Raw genomic sequence first — 25,579 nt, forward strand, 5'->3', positions numbered from 1 at the left:
AGGGCGGATCACCTGAGGTCCAGAGTTCGAGACTGGTCTGGTCAACATGGTGAAACTCCCTCTCTACTAAAAATATAAAAATTAGCTGGGTGTTGGCTGGGCATAGTAGCTTACACCTGTAATCCCAGCACTTTGGGAGGCCGAGGTGGGTGGATCATGAAGTCAGGAAATCGAGACCACCCTGGCTAACACGGTGATACCCTGTCTCTACTAAAAAATAAAATAAAATAAAATTAGCTGGGTGTGGTGGCGGGCGCCTGTAGTCCCAGCTGCTTGGGAGGCTGAGGCAGGAGAATGGCGTGAACCCAGGAGGTGGAGCTTGCAGTGAGCCGAGACTGTGCCACTGCACTCCAGCCTGGGCAACAGAGCAAGACTCTGTCTCAAACTAATAATAATAATAATAATAATAATAATAATAATAATTAGCTGGGCGTGGTGGCACTTGCCTGTAATTCCAGCTACTCGGGAGGCTGAGGCAGAAGAATCACTTGAACCCGGGAAGAGGAGGTTGCAGTGAGCCGAGATTGCACCACTGCACTCCAGCCTGGGTGATGGAGTGAGACTCTGTCTCAAATTTTTTTTTTTTTTTGGGTAGAAATGGAGTGTTACTTTGTTTGCCCAGGCTGCTCTTGAACTCCTGGCATCAAGCAATCCTCCCGCTGTGGCCTCCCAAAGGGCTGAGATTACAGGAGTGAGCCACTGCACCTGGTTTTATTTGGCTTTTGTTTTTACTCAAGGTCTAGTGATTTCACATGTAGGTATTTCAGATTTCTTTTTTTTCTTTTTTTTAAGCTGAATTTCACTCTGTCACCCAGGCTGGAGTGCAGTGGCGCGACATTGGCTCACTGCAACCTCTGCCTCCCCAAGTTCAAGCGATTCTCCTACCTCAGTCTTCAGAGTACCTGAGATTATAGGTGCCCGTCACCACGCCTGGCTGATTTTTTTCTTTTTTTTTCTTTTTTTTTTTTTTTTGAGATGGAGTCTTGCTCTGTCGCCCAGGCTGGAGTGCAGTGGCCGGATCTCAGCTCACTGCAAGCTCCGCCTCCCGGGTTTACACCATTCTCCTGCCTCAGCCTCCCGAGTAGCTGGGACTACAGGCGCCCGCCACCTCGCCCGGCTAGTTTTTTTTTTTTTGTATTTTTTAGTAGATACGGGGTTTCACCGGGTTAGCCAGGATGGTCTCGATCTCCTGACCTTGTGATCCGCCCGTCTCGGCCTCCCAAAGTGCTGGGATTATAGGCTTGAGCCACCGCGCCCGGCCTGATTTTTTTCTTTTTGAGGTGGAGTCTCGCTCTGTCGCCCATGCCGGAGTGCAGTGGCTCACTGCAAGCTCCGCCTCCCGGGTTCACGCCATTCTCCTGCCTCAGCCTCCCAAGTAGCTGGGACCACAGGCACCCGCTACCATGCTCAGCTAATTTTTTGTATTTTTAGTAGAGACGGGGTTTCACCGTGTTAGCCAGGATGGTCTCGATCTCCTGACCTTGTGATCCACCCGCCTTGGCCTCCCAAAGTGCTGGGATTAAAGGTGTGAACCACCGCGCCCGGCCACGCCTGGCTGATTTTTGTAGTTTTTCTAGAGACCGGTTTCACCATGTTGGCCAGGCTGGTCTCAAACTCCTGATCTACCCACCTGGGCCTCCCAAAGTGCTGGGATTACAGGCATGAGCCACCATGCCTAGCCTCAGATGTTAATCACATCTGAAAAACACCTTCATAGCAGCATCTAGACTAGTATTTGACCCAAAATTGGGCACCACAACCTAGCTAGACTGACACATGAAGTTAACCATCACAAGTTAAGGGTCTTTACCACTTTAAATCTCTAGGTCAGAGGCAAGGCCAAGGCCAAGGCCAGACCTCCAAGAATCTAGATTCAGACCTCTTGCTGCCCTCCCTCTGGGTGAGCAGAGATGAGTCATGCTGGATGAGGAATCCAGCTCCAATCCAGCTAGCTTTCAACTTCAGGCAGGAAGGAGAGCGGGCGGGATAGAGGAGGAGGGCCCCAGGACTCACGACTGTGGCCAGGGCTGAGGCCCTGCCTGTGCTCTTCCACCTCTCCACGCTTGGCCACTTTCCCTAAGACCTTTCAATATGCGCTCTGGGCAGTGGGGAGGGCAGGAGCCGGCCCAGGAAGGGAGCCACAGATGCCCTTCCAGGGGCCTTCCTAGCAGGAGCCAGAAGGAGCACCAAGGGGCTGCCAGACCCCGCAGCCAGGCGTCGTTCCCATCTTAGGGCCCTGCTTCTCAGGGCCTGATTCCCCTCCCCAGGGTGGAAAATCAGCGAGCCTTCTGGGCTGCAGAGGAGGGGACAGGGTGGGGGTGGTGTCCTCAGGGCTGGGAGGGGCCTATGCCTGGTTTCTCAGTGGTCACTGAGTTTGTCTACAGCTTCAAGATACTGGGAGGGAGCAGGTAGGAGCTGTGGGAGTGGAGGTGGGTGAGGCAAGACAGCCAATGCCATGGGCCAGGCAAAGGCCCTGCGCTTCCTGTGGCATCTCAGGCCTCTCTCTCCATCCAGCATCCCTGATCCCACCCTGAGGGTCTCTCTCGCTGGACTCCCTCCCTCAGAGCATGGCCCAGGTAGAGACTTGGAGCATTTTGCTGCATACCTGCTCTCAGGTCACCAACCAGCTGCCCACACTCCACCTCTTGCCCATTTTCTTTTCTTTTCTTTTCTTCTTCTTTTTTTTTTTTTTTTTTTTGAGATGGAGTCTCATTTTGTCACCTAGGTTGGAGTGCAGTGGCATCATCTCAGCTCACTGCAACCTCCGCCTCCCAAGTTCAAGTGATTGTCCTGCCTCAGCCTCCCAAGTAGTTGGGGTTAGGCACGCACCACCACGCTCAGCTAATTTTCGTATTTTTAGTAGAGATGGGGTTTCACCATGTTGGCCAGGCTGATTGTGAACTCCTGACTGCAGGTTTTCTGCCTGCCTCAGCCTCCCAACGTGCTGGGATTACAGGAGTGAGCCATCGCACCTGGCCTCCCATTTTCTAAAAGAGTCTAATTCCAGCCCAAAGTCCCTCCCCGCTCCATGTCCCCACTATCCTCAGAGAGCCCTCTTCTGGTCCTGGCTCATGGACCGGCCTCTCCCTAAGACAAGCGACACCAAAGCCATTTCCATTCACCACGCCCTGCTGGACCTTTTCTGGAGAGATGGGAATTCTTGGAACAGGTAACTTATTCTCTTTTGTGTCTGAGTTTCCATGTCCCAAACCAACCCCTCTGAGTTCCTGCTGGTCTGTCTTGGGCCGACAGCTGTCTGGAAACCCCACCAGTGAGAATCCTGCCTAAGACTGTTTTTACTCCGAAACGCCACAACTCCAGAAGGCTGTGGAAAACATAAGTCTGCAGCTGAGAATCATAAAAAGTTCAGAAGACTGGCACATCCTAGGAAACACTAAATCCACTGGAGTGACTAAGCCTGAAGAAGTGGAAGTTACTTACCGGGGTAGGAGCACCCAGACCTCATTCCCCCAGAACTGCCAGAGGCGAGGATGTGAACCGTCTGGGAAGCTTGAGGGGAGTCCTGGACCCCTCCAATACTGCAGGGTCTGGGGCTCAAGGGAGCCCAACAAGGACACCCTGATGCCTCTGCTGGTGCCCTCGGTGCCCCTGACTGGGTGAGTCCAGATCCACTCAGGTTGTCTTAGATTCTGTCTTAGATCCTCTTTGAGAGCCAGGGTGTTGAGCTGGAACTTTCTAGAAGATTCCCAATTCCTGCAGCTCCTCGATTCAAGAGAAAGAGGGCAAGTACCCAGTTGAGAGGCAGAAGCCAAGTTTTGTCAGGTGTTCCGCAGTTCACTGCCTCAGGTGATTTAAGAAGGCTGTGCCCGAGGAGATGCATGGGAGAAGGGCTAAGGCTCCTTAAAGGCCTCAGCTGATACAGACTCTAAACTTCCGTGCAGTCTCACCAATGCTGCCAAGTACAGCTGTGCAAGGCATGCACTGCACAAGGGTGTCTGGGTGGGGCTGAACTCACCAAGCCTTGACTCTGACTGTGCCCAACCAGACAGGCACCTTCTTCCACTTCTCATAAAGGCACTCTATGGGCTAGAAGCCACATTCCACCTCAGTGAAGGAAATCAAGGTGATAGGCATCCTTGAGTGACCTGACTCAGTCACTGAATGGCCTCTACACCCCCAAGTTCTTGGTTTTCCTGGGCTGCCAGCAGCAGAGCTGTAGCCAAATTCTAACACGGAGGCAGCGAGCTCATGAAGCTTGCCCCTCGATAGGAATACCTCTTCAGGTCATGGTCCTGCTCTCTGCTTCCTCCAACACTAGGTCATCATTGTCATAGCCACTACCGTCTCAACATCTTACTTTAAGAAATAAACTGTTTGCCTGTGGTCCCAGCACTTCGGGAGGCCGAGGCAGGTGGATCATGAGGTCAGGAGATCGAGACCATCCTGGCTAACATGGTGAAACCCCGTCTCTACTAAAAAATACAAAAAATTAGCCGAGCGTGGTGGCGGACGCCTGTAGTCCCAGCTACTGGGGAGGCTGAGGCAGGAGAATGGCGTGAACTCGGGAGGCGGAGCTTGCAGTGAGCCGAGATCGCACCACTGCACCTCCAGCCCGGGGGGCAGAGAGAGACTCTGTCTCAAAAAAAAAAACCAAAATAAATAAAATAAAAACAAAAAAGAAATAAACTGTTGAAAAAGTGTCACTAGGAGCATGGGTCCCGAACCCCCAGGTCACAGACCAGTACCAGTCTGTGACCTGTTAGGAAGCAGGCTGCACAGCAGGAGATGAACAGTGGGCCAACGTTCCTGCCAGAGCTCTGCCTCCTGTCAGATTAGTGGCAGCATTAGGCTCTCATAGGAGCACAAACCCTACTGTAAACTGCAAATGTGAGAGATCTAGGTTGCACACTTATGAGAATCTAATGCCTGATGATTTCTCACTGTCTCCCATCACTCCCAGATGAGACCATCTAGTTGCAGGAAAAGCAGCTCAGCGCCCTCACTGATTCTACATTATGGTGAGTTGTATAATTATTTCATTATACGACAATGTGATAATAATGGAAATAAAGTACATAATAAGTATAATGTGTTTGAATCATCTCAAAACCATCTCCCACCCCTGGCCATGGAAAAACTGTCTTCCAGGAAACTGGTCCCTGGTGTCAAAAAGATTGGAGACCGCTGACTTAGGAATACACTCAAGGTAACTATGCTCCCCATTCTTCCCCTCTCCTGAGGCTGTCCCTCCCCATCTCCTTCTCCTGCCACAGTGAAGGGACAGCACAGGTCCTCTGTGTCCCAGAGCCCCCTCTTCCATCTTGCCTATGATGAGTTACCCAGCCCACCTGTCCAACCCGAGGAAGCTCAGAAAACACCAAGTTTTTCACTGGGACAGACCTAGGCATCACTTCCAATGCTTCTCCAGGGCAGGGTCTTGGGAATCAGGGACCTGGTTCCAGTCCTATGTGACCCTGCAAAGGCCACTCCTTGTCTCTGGGCTGTGTGCGCCTCTGTTGAACATCTCAGCTCTGACTGCAGCAGGCCTTCTCACCAAAGGAGCCATGGAACCCCTCCTTCTGCCATTTCCTCCAGGGAGGGAAAGGGGCAGAGGCAGATCCAGGCCACTTGGCCCTCTAAGGACATTAGAACCTCAGCGCTGCCTGTCCTCTGACGGCAGCGAGCCAGGACCATTGCCAGGAGAGAGCCGGTGAGACCACAATGTGCAAGGCAGCCAGGTAGCCTGTTACAAGGCCACAGGACTGCACCAGGTACTAGCACCTACCTGGTGCCAGGTGAGACAAGAGCCCCTCCATGCTTCCCTCTCTGTGGCCCCTGCTCTCTGCTGCCCACTCATAGGAAGTGTGATAGTCAACTGTATGTGTTTATACATGTAAATCTCCTTTTGATTCTGTTTCTCTGGAGAAGCCTGGCTTATAATACAGGAAGTAACATCCCCACGGGAAGACATTAAGAGCCTTAAGTAGGAAATTATGAACCAATCTCAGGAGCATCTCACTGTCATGCTGAGTCCACTGTAGGCCCTGCCATAGGAACGCAGAGCTTCAATCTTCAACAATCTTCAACACCTGGGCCCCGGCAGGTGCAGTGCAGGAGGACTGCTGGCTACCCCCTGCCCTCCGCCATGATGGCCTGGCAGAAGCAGGTGTCTGTGGGTGGGCGAGATGGTCCTGGCATTCAGCAGAGGAGGGGAGATATGTCTCCTCCCCGAGCCCTGTCTGTGCTTGTCCTCATCCTGCATCTGAGCTACGGGCCCTCCAGACAGTGGGGCAGGCAGCTCCAGGCTCACCATTTACCAGGAGGGAATCAGAAACAGAGGTTTTGTTTTCAGCCGCCCAGCCCACCACAGAGCTCTGCCTCCCCAGGAGCACCTGCAGCTCCTGTTCCTCTGACTCCCCCATCATCTACAACACTGCCCTTTCCACAGTCTGCACCCACAGGGGACTCCCCAGGTCCCCATGGGGAAAGGGGTGTTGGAGGGCTGCCAGGTGCGCGGTGTGTGCTGGGCGGTCCAGGTCCAGGGCAGGAATTCTGACCGTTATGCTTGGTGCGGGGCAGCCTCTCCTGGGCCCTTACCTGCCCCTGGCACCAAGGGAGAGAAACCTGCCCCACTCCTGTCCCTTTCTGTCGGGCAGGGCCTGAACCTGGGGCTCCAGGAGGCCGTGACTGCATAGACAGAAACTAAGGGCAGTGGGGTGGGACGGGGGGCATCACAGGTTGCCAACTTCCCAGGCTGCAAGTGCTGGCTCCCTGTGGTGCTGGGTGTCCCTCGGTGGATGAGGGCTGTCCTGCAAGCCTCCTTGGCACCTGTATCTGTGGGCGGGGGCTCCATGGGGACAGCAGCTGTAGGGTAGGAATGTGCAATGCATGGGGTCCCAAGATAGCTGGGGGCACTTCCTACAGGTCCCTGGCATGCTCTGGGAGAGATGTGGGCTGAGGGCCATGGGAAGGCCAAGTGGGTAGGAGAGGGACAGGCTTGAGGACCAGGGCCGCTGGGAGGCGCTGGCAGAGCGGGTCAGGCAAAGCCCACCTAGGAAGTGGGGGAGATGGGGCTACCCACAGCTCCTGGGCCTGGTGCCTGTGTCCACTCATGAGCCCCACTGAGGAAAGGGGTTTGCCCAGCAGTCAGTGTGTGCGTGCCCTGCACCTGTGTAGGTCCCCATGGCCAGAGACAAGGGCAGAGCTGGAATCCGACCATGGCCAGCCCTGCAATCACTTGCCAGTCCTCTATGGCATCAGTGGCTGCTCTGAGCCCTTCTAGAAATGAGCGCCTTGGCCAACCCTGCCTTCCCTACTTGTTCCAACTGGTGCCAGCTCCGCTTAGGTGCCCAGGGACGTCTGCTGAGTGAAAGAACCGAGTACTAGTGCACAGTCAGGTGCCAGGCAGGGTCCTTGCCCTCTGAAGGCAAAGGCCCTGAAGCTTGGCTGGGGCTGGCAGGTCTGGGTCTCTGTGGACAGGACAGAGGCCGGAATGGGGACAGGCTCCATCCAGATGAGCTTGGAGAGTAGCCCCTCAGAAAAGGCAGAGCGGAAAGTAGAGGGAGGGGAGAGAGACCAGATGTGCGAGGGGCCAGAGCAGCCCCCACAGTAGGCGGAAAGGTGGCAAGGGAGCCAGGCACTGAGTTACGTGGGCAGTGGGTCCCAGCAGAGCCTGCCCCAGCCTCATTCCCCTCCCCAACGCTCTGAGATGAATGGCTTATGGCACACAGGGCAGCTCGGGCCTCTGTGAGTGCTGGGCTTTGCTCATGTGTGAAAGTCTGCAGGTTCCCTGGTTCTGGCCTCTGCCCCTGGCACCCTGTGATGAGGCCTTTCACCCTCCATCAGCTAGGACTGCGGTCAGCACAGACAGGTTGGCCTCAGCCGTATGGGGGTCGGCCCCAGTTACCTGGTGGGGAGGTATCTGTGTCCCCTCTCTGTCCTGGGACCGCTGCATCCCAGCTCTTGCACCAGCTGAGGCCAAGGTGGCTGAACTTAGGGCTCGAATGTGAATCTGACTCAGGGCCTGGAAGAAATAACTGACCACACATGGGAATGAAGGGGTCTTTCCAAAACCACAGGCACCTGCTGGAATCTCAGCGGTGGTAGTGAACCTCAGGGGTCATTTCACCCACCACACCGTCATTCTGGAGATGGGGAACCCAAGGCCAGAGAAGGGAAAGGGCTGGGCAAGTTAGAGTTTCCACTGGGGCCAGAACTGAGGGCTCCTGGCTCCCAGTGAAGCCAGCCTCCCTTCTGTGCCAGGCTGTGCACCTGTACTGGTGCTGGCTTCTGGGGTCTTTGCCATCCCTCCCGGAGGGAGGGAAACAGTTGCTGCCATGGTTTTCTCCTGGTGAGTTGCCTGTTGCATCCCCAGTGCCTAGACTGGTGCCTGGAGGAGCAGGAACTCGATTGTTGAATAAATGATTTAATGCATACTGGTTTTTTTTCTTTTCTGCTCATCTAATTTTCTCATTTTTCTATAATTGTATATTGCTTTTATAACATTTTAAAAACCACCATTTTTACTTTAAGCAACATTCTGTCAGCTTCACAAAACCACCTAATGAGGCCAAGCGCGGTGGCTCATGCCTGTAATCACAGCACTTTGGGAGGCTGAGGCGGGCGGATCACGAGGTCAAGAGATCAAGACCATCCTGGCCAACATGGTGAAAGCCCATCTCTACTAAAAATACAAAAATTAGCTGAGCATGGTGGTGTGTACCTGTAATCCCAGCTACTCAAGAGGCTGAGGCAGGAGAATCGCTTGAACCTGGGAGGCAGAGGTTGTAGTGAGCTGAGATGGCGCCACTGCACTCCAGCCTGGCGACACAGCGAGACCCCATTTCAAAAACAAACAAACAAACAACAAACAAAAAACCCCACCACCTAAGGAGCAAAATAAACATGAGAAAATGCTTTGTGGACTAGAAAGCCATGTGCAGATGGGGGAGGTGTCCCTAATGCCTGCTCTCCTGCCCAAGGCACGGCTGACACTCAGACAATCAAATTGAGCTGGGCGCCCTTCTTGACCGCCACCAACCGCTTCCAGTTCTCACAGCCCCACTCCCCAACCTTCCCGCTGGCAAAGGATGGGAGGCTGCAGAGGGGAGCTGACCAAGATCCGGCAGAGGAACAAGAGTCTGCTTCTCACCCAGGGAAGCGGAAAACACACAGCAGGGAAGAGACAGTGAAAGAAACAGAGACACCAAGAAAAGCCGCAGGGAGTGGGAGGCAGAGAGGCAGAAGGACACGCGGACGCCGCCTGGACACCGAGGGTCGAGCAGGGGCAAGGGGCAGCTCTGAAGGTGGCCCCGGCATACACTCACACACAAGGGCACTCCCCACACTCAGCTGCGCTCCCATGTCTCTCCTGGTTAAGATAAAGTTAGAAACATCAAAATGCCACATCTCTTTGAGCAGCAGCCGCCGGCAGAGCTCCATATGGCTGCAGCAGCCAGGAGTCTGAGCTAATAAAAGTTAAAAAAAAAAAAAAAAAAAGCTGGGAAATGCTCCTGGAGAGCCACGTGGGCACTGCTCGGGGCTGGGTGGGGGTGGGGAGGAGAGCAGGCTCCACAGGAGGGGGGTCCCCGCCCCTGCTTGGCGCGCCAAGGTCTCTGTTCTCATTTAGAACACCCAGCCCTTTTAGTAATGATGAGTCCGAGATGCAGCAACCAAATCTGCTGTTTTAGATGCCTGGGCCCTCTCCTACCTCCATTCCAGTTTCTCTTAATGGGAAAGGACATGACAGTCAGTGCTGAATGTTTGCGTCCCCTCCTCTCCACTCCCAAATGTATATGTTGAACTCCTGACCCCCAAGGTGATGGTATTGGGAGGTGGGGCCTACAGGAGGTGATTCGGTCATGAGGCTGAAGCCCTCATGAATGGGATTAGTGCCCATATAAAAGAGACCTAGACAGACCCTTCATTCCTTCCACCATGCGAGAATGCAGCGAGAGGGCACCATCACCAGAAAGCAGCCTCGCCAGACAGTGAATCTGCCAGCAGCTTCATCTTGAACTTTCCAGACTCCAGACTGTAAGAAATAAATATCTGCTGTTTATAAGCCACCCAATTTATGGTATTTTGTTATAGCAGCCTGAAAGGACTAAGACAGTCTTCGAGAACAGCCAGGAGGAGCCAGGACCAGCAGAGAGAGAGGGGGGGGGGGAGAGAGAGAGAGAGAGAGAGAGAGAGACAGACAGAGAGAGAGAGAGAGAGAGAGAGAGAAAGAGTGTGTGTGTGTGTGTGTGTGTATGCGCGCGCGCGCGCGCGCGCATGCGTAGTTTTCTTGCAGGGCACCAGCAGCCCTGCTCTTGGTGAGGAAGGGGAGCCAGATGGCTGCTGAGGATCCCCACACTAGGGGGAGAATCTCCAATGCTGACCCCACCCCCTCTGCATCCTGATGGGGGAGTTGGAGAAGACCCTGGTCACTACATAACCCTTCTTCAAGGAGCCTCTCCCCTGCACACAGGGTGTGGGGATGCAGGGAGGAGTCATGGCTTCCACCCCACAGGTTACAGGGGGATGGGGGAATATCCCGGCCCATGCTCACAGTAGAAACACTTTAGAAGTCTGAGCCAAACTCCACTGTCTCCTGCGAGAGAATGCCAGGGACAGAGGCTGGAGGAAGTGTGTGCCTGATGGGAAGTTTCAATCCATTCTGTAAGAATTTCCTGAAAACAGATTGTGTGCCAGTTTTTATGGCCTCTGCCCCAGAAAAGCACGCATGGCAATGAAATGACCCTGGGGGAGGGGAGGGTGCACCCACCCTGATGGTCCATGGATAGAGGCCAGGGTACTTTAGGACTTCTGAAGACAGCAAAGCAGTTTCTGGTAATCTCTGAGGAGGTGGCATTTGTTCCAGAAAAAAGGACCCTGTAACCCCACCCTACCACCTCACCAGACCCTAAAGTCAGAATAACTGGCCCAGCTACAGCCCCTGCAGTCGTGCTTAGCCACTACAGAGGCTGCTATTTCCCCAGTCACTGTCCCTGGCAGCCTTGGAAACCAATGAAGCAGGCTCGACACAGGAATCCCTCTGCATCTTTATCACTGGAAAAGCCTCGATCCAGCCCAGGCGGAGAGTGGCGGATTTTAAAAAGGGAGGTTTCTCTTTGTGGAGGAAATGAACATGATTCAGCACAAGAGCCGATCAGGAATGTGGAGGCCAGGCTCTCCCATCAGGCTCCACTCCCCTCCCGCCACCTCGGCAGAGGCCCCAGACTGCACCTGCCGGATGGGATCCCGTGGTGCCACGGAGCCTGGGCACCATGCCACTCCTCTCTCCAAGAACACCACCACCTGGCAGGCTGCCAGGAACAGCCAAGCCCTGTGGACATCACTCCCAGAAATCCAACCACACGGAAAACAAACGTGCTGTGTCTCATGACAGTACTAACAAGCCTGGTAAATCAGCCCACAGTTGCACAGCCGTAGCTGGGGAATCCAAATGCTTTCTGAGGACACACTGACGACAGCAGCAGAGACACACACGCGTACGCACATCTTCACGGCACACAGACTCACTAAGGTATGCCACAAGCCTGCAGGTTTTCAATACCATACAGTGGATAACAGCGGTGGTGGCGGGTCTCCACCCTCAGGAAGCACTAGACCTTATCTGACAAACAAAAGGAAGATCAGGGAAAAACTCTGCATGGACTGAATGCCTCCCAGTGTGGTAGGACCTCAGAGGCACATGGATCTCTGAGCTTAGGCTGACATGCCCAGGAAGGTGGCCCTGGAAGGGTAAGGTGCATTCAGTGGAAACAAGAAAAGCATTCCAGGTGGAGGAAGAAGAGCAGGCCCAGTGCAGGGGCCCCCTGCTTGGTGTCTGGTAGACTTCTAACCTGCTCACCTAAAGCGGTGTTCTTAGGTGGGGGTGGGAGGAAAAAGGTGACCTTCAGAGGTCATTATGCTCATCTTTCTGCTTTCAGGTAGTAATGACCTGTCCAGTCTCCACATCTCCAGGGAGTCTCCAGGTGCCTGTCCATTATTCAGCTCCTCTTGAGGGATGAGTTAAACTCTTAGGTCCTGGCTCTGTGGCCCAGGCTGGAGTGCAGTGGCTTGATCTTGGCTCACTGCAACCTCTGCTTCCCAAGCTCAAGCCATCCTCCTACCTCAGTCTCCCAAGTAGCTGGGACTACAAGTGCACACCACCACACCTGGCTAATTTTTGTATTTGCATTTGTAGAGACACCCATGTTGCTCAGGTTGGTCTTGAACTCGTGAGCTCAAGTTATCCGCCTGCCTTAGCCTCCTAAAGTGCTGGAATTACAGGTGTGAGCCATTGCGCCTGGCCTCAGTGGTTCTTGTTGGCATTAGCTGATGTGGCACCTATTCCCAGGTGCAGAGTGAAGCCAGCCCCACCACCCCAGACAGCAGAGGGAACCAGGATTCCAGGCCCTAACCATACCAATGGGGGGCCCAAACAGGTTAATATAGGAACAGCCCTGCTTAAGGGGCGTGCACCATACTTCAAGTAAACCAACCCCATCAGCCTCTTCTCATGGAAAGCTGGGGTGCTGGTGAACATGAAGACAGGGGCTACCTCAGCTGGGTGTGTCCCAGGGAAACAGATGTCTGTTTCTGCTGCTCCACGATATAGGCTGACAGCTCAGTCCAAAATTTTGAGGACTCAGGGAAACTGCTGGGCTGAAGAGATGACAGCTCACCTTCCAGGTGGCCTAGCACTTGCCCTCTCTCAGTGACGGAAGGTTACTTCTTCTCCAGGCTTCCTTAAAGACAGCAGGCCTGGCTGGGCGCGGTGGCTCAAGCCTGTAATCCCAGCACTTTGGGAGGCTGAGGCGGGCGGATCACGAGGTCAGGAGATCGAGACCATCCTGGCTAACGTGGTGAAACTCCGTCTCTACTAAAAATACAAAAAAATTAGCCAGGAATGGTGGTGGGCACCTGTAGTCCCAGCTACTCAGGAGCCTGAGGCAGGAGAATGGCATGGACCCGGGAGGCGGAGCTTGCAGTGAGCTGAGATCATGCCACTGCACTCCAGCCTGGGCGACAGAGCAAGGCTCCATCTCAAAAAAAAAAAAAAAAAAAAAAAAAGACATCAGGCCTGAGCCCAAGACTTGGGGAAGGACATCTGGGGAAGGGGAAGGCCTGGAAGGATGGCGGCCAGAAAAGGGCAGAGGAACGGCCTCTCCCATCCAAAGCTGGCTTCTTTTATCTCCACGAGCACTCGCTCCAGATGCTTCTAAATGTGCAGTGAGTTTTTGATCCAGACTGAACCCTGGCCAGGTAGATAGAATCCAAAAAATCCTTGGGCCAGGCCTGAGAAAGGATGCCACAACCCTGCCCCTAGTCTGGCCAGACCCAAAGTGAGGCAGATTTTCCTGTTTCTTATCATAGTCACCAAGAGAATGTGTCTTGAATGGCAGCACCAATACCATGTCACACACTTTGTAGCATTTGCTCTGCTCCGTACCCCAGATCCCTCTTTCGGAAACAAAGGAACACAACTCAGAGAGGTTATCTGCTGGGCCCAAGGTCACAGCTGACTGAGGACCGGAAGGCGAGCTGCCTACTTGATCCTTGGCCCTGGGCTCTTCTCAGATTACACTCATCTTAAAGGGAAGGGGATTACTTTCTGTTCCTTCAAGGTAGATGCCTGGCATCCTGCCTGCACCCCTGGCCACAGCTCAGGGTCGTCTGTGCTGAATGAGGCTTCCTGATACCTCTCCAGCAAGTGACAAGCTGGAGAGACACCCTCCAAATCTTAGATGCTGAAGAGGGGCATTCAGAAGAAGTGGCACCAGCAGCCACAGTCCTTCAGCCCACCGTGAACTGCCACACATGCACCCGGGTTGGGTCTCTCTTTCCAGATCCCCAGCCTGGAGCAAGTCACAGCAGGCAGAACAGTGGTATCGGACTGGAGCAGAGATTCTGAACTTGGAGTCTGTAGCTGGGTTTCAGGGGCTTTGTGAACCCTCCGAAATTGCCTGTGAGATCGCGTGAGTCAGTGCATTTGTCTGGGAAGACTGTGTGTAGCTCTTTCAGAGCCTCAAAAAGATCAAGGACTCGAAGAGGCTAAGAAGCACAGGAACAAAGGCTCCTGAGGCCCCACCAGCCATATGGCTCTGGGCATACACAAATCCAGCAGCGAAATGCACGTTATCAAATGCAGGAGAACATGCTGTGTGAATGGAGGTGAGGGCTACTGTCCTCACTGCTGTGCCTGCTCACTGACACCCACCCCAGAGGCCTGCATGACATTCCTGCAGAACTCAGGGTCCCACGCTTTGCAGACCCCTGTCTTTACTGGCTGTCTTGCTGGTCTGACCCCAGTGAGGCTTGGGTGTTCTCATGGCTCTCACTGGCTGCTCATTCCCTTTCTGAACATCACTACCTCCAGACTAGAGGAGGAAACTGGAATGGAAAGGAAAATGCAATTTGGGAGAAAGAGCCACTTCAGTGCACAGCACAAATCCAGCTGGACATTCCTCCAAATGGCCTCAGGGTCCTAGAAAGCCACCTCTCTGTCACAGGCATGTGAACACTCCTGTGCTCCACTCCCACACTGCTCAAGGCCCATGACCACTTCCTGGAGGGGTCCTGCTTCATCCGTTCCAGGACACACAGGGCAGCTCCAGGCCCACGGCCCTCACATCCCCAGCCAGCGGTTAAAGGAGCCCAACACGAGCCCAGAGCCTGAGGACCTGCTGCTTTCACAGAAAAGGGGGAAGTCTGATAAGCCCCTTCCCACCCCCCATCAGTCCTTCCAGTCCTCCCAGTCCTGCAGCTGAGGCGGGCACCAGGACACCAATAAGACCCGTGTGCAGATTGTCTGAGGAAATGCTTCTTGTTTCAAGGATCCCACAGTGGGGCTGCAGGGGCTTATCTACTCCCCTGCAAGGCAGGCAGAAGCTCAATGGTCCCAGGATGTGGAATCATACTCAGCCATACAGGGACTGGGGAGCCCAAAGTATCTGCCCACTTTGGGTCCAGTCTCCTCCCGTGGGTCTCCAAGCGACCCTCCATCATGCGAGCTTCACTCTGGTCTTTCACCCTCCAGGAAGTGCTTGCCAGCTCCCTCTGCTCTTCTGTATCCCCCAAAGCACCCACTGCAGGGTGGGGGAAACAGCATGTGATCAGGAAAACCTTACTGTATGGTGTGTAAATGGGATACCATGGTCTGGAAAACCCATTCTTCTGTTTAAAAGTGAAAGAGTTACTATAAAGGCCCTATGTCAGTTTCCAATTTTCAAAAGACAAAGAAATACACACTGCTAAAGTTAAGTGGTGCATAATGTCATCTTTCTTTGATGACTGAACTCAGAGAAGGCACATGGGGATCTGGCAGCGTTTTGGGCATCATTCTGGAGGTTGTTGGGAAAAGCAGAGGCAGGAGCAGAAGTCTCACATCTTCCCAAGTCCCCACGTCTCTGCTTGCCTCTCCCTGTGCAGTGCGCAGCTTGGGGACACATACTTTAGGGTAAGAGCGCACCAGATACAAAGGTGGGGGAGAGAGCTGCAGAACCCAGGAGGGATGTGGGTCTGATTAGATTTTGGAAGCTCCTCCCAGGAAGGTGCTCCTACAGCCTTTTTCATCAGTGACTGGAAAACCTCAGAAAGGTCACCTGAGATTTTCCCTCTGCCATCCACGGTAGACTCCACCTCTAATGGGGTCAGTCTAGCAAGAATATGGGGCCTGGATTGTCTACCCCCCAAAGCCAGGCCAAGACAAGCTGTTTGGTGATGCAAGAGAGCAGCTTTGCACTCCCCTGCCTGACTTATACTCAACAAAATGCATGGCATGGGCCATGCTCCTCTCCCCACCAAAGACACTGAGAAAGGAAAACAAGCCACAGAGAGGTGAGTGACAGCATTAGCCCAAGGGTAGCCCCAAAGCACTGGCCAATTCTGCAACATCTGTCCCTAGCCAGTGGGGCAGGCACAGGCTAAGGACAGAGTCCTGGCAGCCTCCTGAAGTTCTTGCTGGCCAGGTGGTCACGCAGGACACCAAATCCAGCTCTCCTGTCTCTACAGCTTTCCACAGGGGCTCATGGTTGAGGATCTGCCAAAGTTAGTCAGGGGAGAGGAAACAGTCTCCTTGAACTACAATCCAGGATGCCTCCCAGGAGAGTGAAGGACCTAGGGACTGGAATCTCATTGGCCCCAGGGCTGTGTCCCTGGACTGGCTCTGGGGAAGCCAAGCCAGGTCCAACTGATAACCGCATTCCTTGAGGACCCTCGGCAGGGAGTGACTGCCAGTGGGCAGACCGGAAGAAAAGAGCCCTGGCCCAGATCAGGCAGGCATCCCTGCTTCCCCGCCCACCGACTATCCCTGGAGACCAGCCTTCTTCTCTGCCTGTGGAGGAGAGCAGTGGGGACATTATGCCAACAGGTCCCCTTTGGCGGGCCTCACCGGCCAGCCTTCCTCCACCCTGCCCTGAGGCCCCAAATTCAGCGGGAGCGCCGAGGCACCTGCTGCCAGACAGTGCTCCATCCCCGCGGAAGGGGGCTTTGGGCGGTGCCCCTCGGTGCCCCCAGCTTCCTCGGTTAGGGGTGGGGCGCCCCCTGGCCCGGCGCGCCCCCCGCGCCCCCTCCCCGCGCTCACCTGGCGCAGGTGCTGCAGCAGTGTCCCCGCCTCCTCCCGCCGGCCCTGGCGCACCATCCGCAGCAGCTCCTGGACCATGCCGACGCGCCGGTGGTAGGGGGGCAGCCCCGCGCCCGCGCGCCCCGCCTTGTCCCCGGCGCGCAGCAGCAGCGACGCCCAGAAGTCGGGCCGTTCGCGGCGGGGGCCCGGCGCAGCGCCGGGGCTGGCTCTCTCCGCCAGGCTGCCCTTGGTCTGCCGGGTGCCCATGCTGCCGCCGCCGCCCGCCGGGACTCTCTGCGCTGGGCCGCGAGGCCGCGTCCCCGCCAACCGCCCGCCCCTCGGCCGCCCGTGCGCGCCCGCCTCCCGGGCTGCAACTTTGGGGGAACTGTTGCGCGCGGGCGGCGCGGGGGCGGGCGGGCGGCTGTCGGCGCTCCCCGCGCTCCTCCCTCTTGGCTACCCGGGCGCGCTCCCCGGGCGCTCGCTGCCTGCCTGCCCGCCGGCCCCGCCCCGGCCCGGCCCGGCCCGCCCCGCCCCCGGCCCCCGCCCCCCGCCTCCGCGCCCGAGCTCCGCGGCGCCGCGCGCCTCCCTCCCCCCGCGCTCCGGCTCCTTCCCGCCCCGCGGCTCCGGGCGGGGGACCGCCAGGCGCTCCCTGCCTGCGTCCTCCTGGCAGTCGCGCCTCCTGCTGGCGGCAGCGCTGCGCTTCCCGGGGCCGTGGCGTGGGGGCGAGGGGAACGGGCAGGCCCCATGGGTCGTCGCTTTCGGTGCCCACCGGGCTCCCCCGACGCTTCCACCACCGCGAGCCCGAGTGAGGCCCGCGGGAGGCGTCCGGTGCGTCGGGCGAGATGGGGAAAGTTTGGCGCATAGGGGTATGTGTGTTGGGGGGCTCTCTCAGGCCGAGTCGGGTTTCTCAAGGTGGGTTCCGCTGAGCCTTAACTCCCAAATCGTCGGAGGCGCTGATTAAAAACACAGGCTCCCAGGCCTCCCCCGAGACCTACTGAATGATAATCACCTTGGTGCTGGGATCCGCCTTTTTAGCCAGCATCTTGGGTGATTCCCATGCACGCTCCTTTGAGACCCGGCCTGCTTGCAGGGCGCTGTAGTGGTGATGGTTGGTGCGCGAACCTGGAAACTGTGTGCGAACCTATGTGTTGTGTGCGTGCCCTTTCATGGAGAGGGCGTGTTGCTTCCATCATGCTCTCAAAGCATCTGGACCGGAGAGGTGTGAACTCCTGTGTTCTCTTGCTCTCACTCTCACAGCCCTGGAGAAGGGGCCCTGGGATAGTCCTGGTACAACAAAGCAAACGCAAGTCTGCGAGTTGGCCCAGCGGCACACCCCTGCTGGCCCACCTTCCTCCCCGTGCCTCTGCCAGGCCCAGCCTGTAAGGGACCAGAGCCCTGGGATCTCATGGTGTTGCCAGGGCATGCCAGAGTGAAGGCGAAGGCACGTGGGGGAGCTTCTCTGTTGCAGACCACAGGCCGCCCTGGTCCCTGCGCAGGGCAGAGAAATTGTGCAAGGTCGCCTCTGACCCCAGCCCTGGGTGTTGCTTGAGGGTGTAAGGGCACATGGGCTGTAGGGGCAGGAGGCTGGATCCCAAATCACAGGAAGCCGAGCCCCACTACTTAGCCTTGAGTATCACGCGAGTCTTCAGCTTATTCTTTTTTTTTTTTTTTTTCTTGAGACGGAGTTTTGCTCTTGTTGCCCAAGCTGGAGTGCAGTGGCATGATCTCGGCTCACCACAACCCCCGTCTCCCAGGTTCAAGCAATTCTGCCTCAGCCTCCCGAGTAGCTGGGATTACAGGCATGCACCACCACACCCGGCTAGTTTTGTATTTTTAATAGAGACGGTGTTTCTCCATGTTGAGGTTGATCTTGAACTCCTGACCTCAGGTGATCCGCCCGCCTCGGCCTCCCAAAGTGCTGGGATTACAGGCGTGAGCTACCGCGCCTGGCCGGCTTCAGCTTCTTGAGTCCTGCTTCTTTCTCTGTCAGGCTGGGATAATAACACTGCCAAGAATTGGGAGAGTAAAATCGGTGGACACTGCTAGAGGAAAAAATTCTTTAATGACATGAGTTGAAGTATTGTAAGGAAGACTTTATTCAGGACCATTACCATAGGTGTAGGGACCGCTGCAATGAGATTTTGCAGTTGCGGGGAAAGAGAGTTTGAGCTCAACTCCAATTATAGCATGGGCAAGTGGGAATTCATTGCCAAGGAGCAGGGTGAGGGTCAGTGGATAGAAATTTACTAAGGGAAACATCAGGACTGAGGGGGATTCTGGGTAAACAGGGTGTATAGAGCACCCTTGACATAAGTAACTCCATCTTAGGAAAAGGGTTCATTTTACATTTGAAAAAGCCCTATGCCAACGGGAACCAGATGTTCGCCTAATCAATAAAGACTACACCCCACCAGATAAGGACATAAACAGGCACACTCTTTACTATCAGTCCTTGCCAGAGGACTCTGGCCATAAAAAGAGCAGGACTTCAGCAACTGGAGATGACTGTCTGGCTAGACCCCATCTTGCCCACACTCTGTGGACATCAAAGACTCTTCCTTGCAAGACATTGAGGACTGTTTGGATCAGGCCAGGAGTCTCTTCTTGTCCAATCACTCTCCTTGGACTGTATTGTTAACCCCTTCTTCCCTATCCCCTTTTCTTTTGACGTGAAATGTTACTTTGATGTGGAATGTGTAATCTATAACATTGATATATTGATTAAGTATACTACCATGTATGGTTTGCAGTATTGACTGACTAGTGGAGTGACTTGGGCCTGTGTGCCCGTAGCTCTTATTACCAAGTGAATGGGGGAATACGAAGGAGAATTTGCCTCCTTGAGAACTCCAGGTAGCTTGTGGCTTTTATGACTGAAATAGCATCAATAAAAGCCGGACGTTGTAGAAAGACACACATGTGCATGAACCTGATTATTTCTGACCTTGTGCCACTCACAACACCAGCCTAGCAGAATTCTTGCTTTAGACAGGCCAGGTGACCAGACATCACCTGGGGGAGGGTGGGGAATGATAAACCTAATCAGATATTGAAGATGATCAGATATACAAGATGGAGGGTTCTTGCTAAACTGGCTTAACAGGGTTCTTTGCTAAAACTGGATTTTACATGGGAGTGCACAGAGGGTCTAGGAGAAGGTTTGGGAGCCTGACTAAAGTTTGGCCAAGCAAAGAGTCTTTGTCAATATATAAACTTCAAGCAGAGTAGAGGTGTTCTGCAAATGAGAGTTCCTCTTCCTGCTCTGTGATCACGGGTTTTCCATGGGTGTCTTCTCCATTATCCCTGAGTACCTTGAGTATGAGTCCTGGCATCTCTCCTGCAGGCTTTCTCTTCCCTTTGGCCACCCCACTCCCAAATGTCCATCTCTGCCAGCAGAGAACACTCAGCCTTCCTACAGGCTGGCTTTGCAGGGCTTGGACAGCACTTTCCAAACTTACCTGAACCCTTTGTATACAGAACACACCTGCTGGCATCTTCAGATAACCCAGCTTGAAAAATACTTAGGTGTCTCTCATCTCTGGTCTGCAGGACTGCCAGAAAGAGTGACCACCAAGGAAACCTACTGACCAGGCCCCTCCCTGCAGACAGTGAGCTCTACCCACCTGGAGACGGACCACACAACCTAGATAGCCTTTGGCCTGCTTGAGGGTGTGTGGTGGGGGCAAATGCCATTTCAGTGGGTGAGGGCCCAGACCAGCCCGTCACTTGGGATCTAAATATTAGCCCTCTCCTCTTTTTCAGAGACCTGATTCTATCCTCCTCCCCTTGCTCTTAATTTTTTTACTGTGACCTTTCCTCTTTTCTGGTTTGTTCTCCTCAAGATATGCTCTACTCAAGTCTCTTCCATCTATTTGAAAAATTTCATTTGCCTCTGCCTGCTTCAGTCACCAGTGCCCTACCTTTATTCTTCCTTTTCAGCTAAGGTTTTTAGTTATTATCATTCCTCCCTCCCTCCCTCCCTTCCTTCCTTCCTTTCTTCCATTTTTCTTCCTTCTTTCCTTCCTTCCTTCCTCCCTTTTTTTTCTCTCTCTCTGTCTTCCTCCCTCCCTTCTTTCTTTTTTTTTGAGACAGGGTCTTGCCCTGATGCCCAGGCTGGAGTGCAGTGGGACCATCACGGTTCACTGCAACCTTGACCTCCTGGGCTCAAGCTAGCCTCCCACTTCAGTCTCCCAAGTAGCTAGGATCACAGGTGCACGCCACCATGGCTAGCTAACTTTTGTAATTTTTTTGTGGAGACGATTTTACCATGTTGCCCAGGCTGGTCTTGAACTCCTGGCCTCAAGCAATCCTCCGGCCTTGGCCCCCCAAAGTGCTGGGATTACAGGTGTGAGTCACCACACCCAGCCTATTGTCATTCTTTCTTTACCTCCATTCATTCCTCACCCACTTCAGTTTGGCTTCTGGCCACACCATGTCACTAAAATGTCTCTTGCCTTTAGCCTTTAGCAACGGCTAAATAAATGACCTAGTTGCTAAACTCAGTGGCCACATTCAGTCTTCGTCTTACTTGACTTTTAAGCAGCATCTGATCCTGTTGCCTACTCTTTTGATTGAAACTCTACTCCCTTGGCTTGCAAGGAACTACTCTCCTCTAGGTTTCCTTCTTGAGTTCTCCTGGGAGCTCCTTTTCTTACCCTCATTCTTTACTTGTTGCCATTGCCCAGGGTACTACCCCATATCTCTTCCTAGGCAATGCTATCTATCTATCTATCTATCTATCTATCTATCTATCTATCTATCTATCTATCTATCTATCTATCTATCTATCCATCCATCCATCTATCTATTTATTTAAGACAGGGTTTCACTCTGTCACCCAGGCTGGAGTGCAGTGGTGCAATCATAGCTCACTGTAGCCTTGAACTCCTGGGCTCAAGGACACTCCTGTTTCAGCCACCCGTGTTTCTGGCACTATAGGCACGTACCAACATGTTCTGCTGGCGATATTATTTGTAATCCTGGCTTTACTTGCCAGTACACACTGATGACTCTTTCCAACTTATAAGCTAATAAATTAACCTGTCATTGATTCATGGATGCTGACAGAAGACATGACACTCCGGGGTCAGAAACATAGGACTTTGTTACTCAGAGCACAGCAAGAAGCATGTGCATCAGCATATTTGCCTCCAAGTCTCACAGGGGCAATGTGGGGGGCCCCAGATGGTTGCTCCACAGGCAGTTGGTTCGCATCCTAGCTGAGGAACACTGAGCCTGGAGCTGCTTATGCAGGGAGGAGTAAGCAAGCCTGCGCTTCCTCCTCCAGGGAGACGGTACCTCATCCCTCAAGGCAGCTCGCTATAAACACAGCACTGAGAAGTGGCCCAGGTTAAAAATGGTCAGGGTCTTGCAATCTTGGCATACACAGCAAGATGTGTGAGAGTGCAGGGGACCCATGGAGGATCATCTCTTCCAATAGTGGGCACTTCATGCTCAACAAATGAGCTCATCCTCTTCCAGGCCTCCCTCCCAATCTACCCACTGCTGTCTCCGCTTTTAGTAACAGCAGGCCAGAAACCCGGGAGTCACTGTGCACTCTTTGTTTAACCTGCATCTGGTTAACCAAGGATAGTTAATGATGCCAAGGATAGGAGCTCTGGTTATCTGCGCATTTCCTGTGTCTCGGTCTTGGGTTGTGTTCTTTGCATATATTAGGCAATCCATCCTTTCCGCAGCGCAGCGGCAAGGTAGGCTTTGTTATTGTCCCGATTTCCCAGGTGAGGAAATGGAATCCTAGAGAGGTGACTTGCCCGAGGTCGCACAGGTAGTAAAGGGCAGTGCTGAGATTCACACTTAGGTCTGCTAGCATTGTTAAGGTCCTACGTTTTTTTTTTCCAGACAAGGTCTCACTCCCGTTACCCGTTACTCGGGCTGGAATGCAGTGATGTGATCATGGCTCACTGCAGCCTTGACCTCCCAGACTCAGGTGATCTTCCGACCTCAGCCTCTGGAGTTGCTGGGACCATAAGCGTGCACTACCATGACTGGCTATTTTTTGTATACACAGGGTTCCACTATGTTGCCTAAGCTGGTGTCGAACTCCTAAGCTCACGAGGTTCACCAGCCTCAGCCTCCAAAAGTGTTGGAATTATAGGCATAAGCTACTGTCCCTAGCCTTGGTCCTGCTTTTTTTTTTTTTCGCGATGGAGTCTTGCTCTGTCACCCAGGCTGGAGTGGAGTGGCGCCATTTTGGCTCACTGCAACCTCTGCCTCCTGGGTTCAAATGATTCTTCTGCCTCAGCCTTCCGAGTAGCTGGGACCACAGGCACATGCTACCACGCCCAGCTAATTTTTGTAGTTTTGAGTAGAGATGGGGTTTCACCGTGTTGGCCAGGATGGTCTCAATCTCTTGACCTCATGATCCGCCCGACTTGGCTTCCCAAAGTGCTGGGATTACAGGCATGAGCCACTGTGCCCTGCTGTCCTATGTTTAAAATACTTCCCCTTCCTACCGCCACTGCCTTGGTTGAGGATCTGTCATTTTCACCCCAGCCTTCTTTCTAACTTGTCTCCCCACCTCCAGCCTTGCCTCCTCTGATGCTTCTTCCACAAAACAGTTGTAGTGATCATCATAGAAGGGAATCTCTCTCTCCACTTCAGTGATTTCTGTCACTTTCAGTCCAAGCTGCATACCATGGCATTGCTGTCCCAAGGTGCTACCATGTCCTTATGTCCTTCACATCAGTCATCATTCCACATTCCTTACCACTCTCCCAAGACACCACATTTTGTGCCTTTGCACATGTGGCATTACCTTCCTAGGGTGTCCTTCACCTCCTTAATAGATACTTCGCCATCCCTTAAGGCTTGGTGTAGATGTCACCTCGCTCAGGAAGCCTTCCCCAATGCTCCCATGTCCCATTATGTGACTGTAAGGCTCTGTGAATAGGAAAGCACATCCTGTACTGTGCTTCTCCTGCTTGTTTGCACGGGCTGTGCTTCTGTCCCGGGCATCCTTCTTCTTCCCCTCATTGGTTAATCCCTCCTTGACCTTTAGACTAAACTCGTGTTTCCTCCTCAGGGATGGTTTCTAGGATTGCCTTCGCTGTCACTGGCTAAAGTCAGGAGTCCCTCTCGTCTTCTCTGAGTCTCATTGCCTGCACCAGACTCTGCAGTGATGGCTATAAGTTTCTCAAGGCCAGGTTGTTATTAGTGGGAGCTGTTGTCCATCAGTGCTGACACAGCACAGCACCAGGCACGCTGGAAGGGTCCCATAAATACTTGCTGAACGAAGCAACTCCACGGCCACCTCCAATGGCTGAGCTTCATGCCAGGAACTCAGTATAGGGCAGGAGCTCAATGAAAGGGATGGAATGAAACAGAGCGCTAAAATGCCCATTGGATTTGTTGACATGGAAGCTACTGATTGATGAACTCCAGGAAATCAGTTTCCAGGGAATGAGAGAGCAACCGGGAGGCAGGTAAAGAAGTTGAGGCTAGGCACAGTGGTTCACGCCTGTAATCCCACCACTTTGGGAGGCCGAGGTGGGCGGATCATGAGGTCAGGAGATTGAGACCATTGTGGCTAACACAGTGAAATCCTGTCTCTACTAAAAAATACAAAAAATTAGCCAGGTGTGGTGGCGGGCGCCTGTAGTCCCAGCTACTCGGGAGGCTGAGGCAGGAGAATGGCATGAACCCGGGAGGCGGAGCTTGCAGTGAGCTGAGATCGTGCCACTGCACTCCAGCCTGGGCGACAGAGCGAGACTCTGTCTCAAGAAAATTAAAAAAAAAAAAAAAAAAAAAAGAAGAAGAAGAAGAAGAAGTTGAGAGCGCGATTGTAGCTTGTTCTGTCAAGAAACTCAATTGGGACTAGGACGATAACCAGAGGGGCACAGGGCAGAGAACGCTGCTGATGTTGCTGTTGTTTTTCATTTTTTTAACAAGGGAGATCACCTTATTCAAGAGATAATCATGGAATTTATCCTGTCAATAATCATTCTCTTGTAAGCAAGTAATTTCTGTAATATGGAAACATTGGACTTTTCTCACCATCAAATCTGGAATTAAAAAATTCTCATCATGACTTTACTTGGAACATTTGCTTCAGTTTCTGATCATGTTGTGAGGATTTGAACCATAAGATGCCTGATGAAATTTAGGCATTCATATTATATAAATATTTAAATAAAAAAATCTAACATATGGATCAAGCAGTAAATATTTTTATTCGACATGTCAAGCTCTTATCACTTGATAAAAAAATTTTGTATTTGGGCCGGGCGCGGTGGCTCACACCTGTAATCCCAGTACTTTGGAGTCCGAGGCAGGCGGATCACAAGGTCAGGAGATCAAGACCTGCGTGGCCAACGTGGTGAAACCCTGTCTCTTCTAAAATTACAAAAATTAGCTAGGCATGGTGGCGAGTGCCTATAATCCCAGCTACTTGGGAAGCTGAGGCAGGAGAATTGCTTGAAACCAGAAGGTGGAGGTTGCAGTGAGCTGAGATCGCGCCACTGCACTCTAGCCTGGGCAACAAGAGCGAAACTCTGTTCCTCCAATGCCCCCAAAAATGTGTATTTGGGCTGGGCACGATGGCTCACGTCTGTAATCCCAGCACTTTGGGAGGGCAAGGTGGGTGGATCATGAGGTCAGGAGATCGAGACCATCCTGGCTAACAGAGTGAAACCCCAACTCTACTAAATATACAAAAATTAGCTGGGCGTGGTAGCACACACCTGTAGTCCTGGCTACTCAGGAGACTGAGGCAGGAGAATCGCTTGAACCCGGGAGGTAGAGGTTGCCGTGAGCCGAAATGGTGCCACTGCACTCCAGCCTGAGTGATGGAGCGAGGGTCTGTCTCAAAAATAAACAAACAAAACACACACACACAAAAGTTTACATTTGTAATGTTTCACCCTTTTCTTAATAATCATGCAAAAGGTATTATGATGCCTCTTTTATAGTGGCAGAAGCTGGAATATAGAAAAAGTAAATAATTTGACCAATGCCTCCTTGATAGTCATTGGAGAGCTGGAATTCAAAACTATGCCTGCACTATGTTAGGGAATATAGATTCTCTTTTTTTTTTTTTTTTTTTTTTTT

At 53.2% G+C, this 25,579-nt stretch overlaps 1 protein-coding gene across 2 annotated transcripts in view; it reads right to left on the reverse strand.

The window, feature by feature from the left end:
- The window catches only part of LRRC75A (leucine rich repeat containing 75A), a 47,488-nt gene extending 30,514 nt beyond the window's left edge, over positions 1–16,974 (reverse strand). For both annotated transcript variants that reach the window (XM_025363434.1, XM_025363435.1), the window contains exon 1: positions 16,535–16,974. In XM_025363434.1, the coding sequence (XP_025219219.1) occupies positions 16,535–16,780 (246 nt within the window). In that variant the 5' untranslated portion in view covers positions 16,781–16,974. The remainder of the gene's footprint in view (positions 1–16,534) is intronic.
- Between the last annotated feature and the right edge of the window lie 8,605 nt (positions 16,975–25,579).

The sequence above is a fragment of the Theropithecus gelada genome, chromosome 16 (assembly GCF_003255815.1).
Source record: "Theropithecus gelada isolate Dixy chromosome 16, Tgel_1.0, whole genome shotgun sequence".
Taxonomy (NCBI): domain Eukaryota; kingdom Metazoa; phylum Chordata; class Mammalia; order Primates; family Cercopithecidae; genus Theropithecus; species Theropithecus gelada.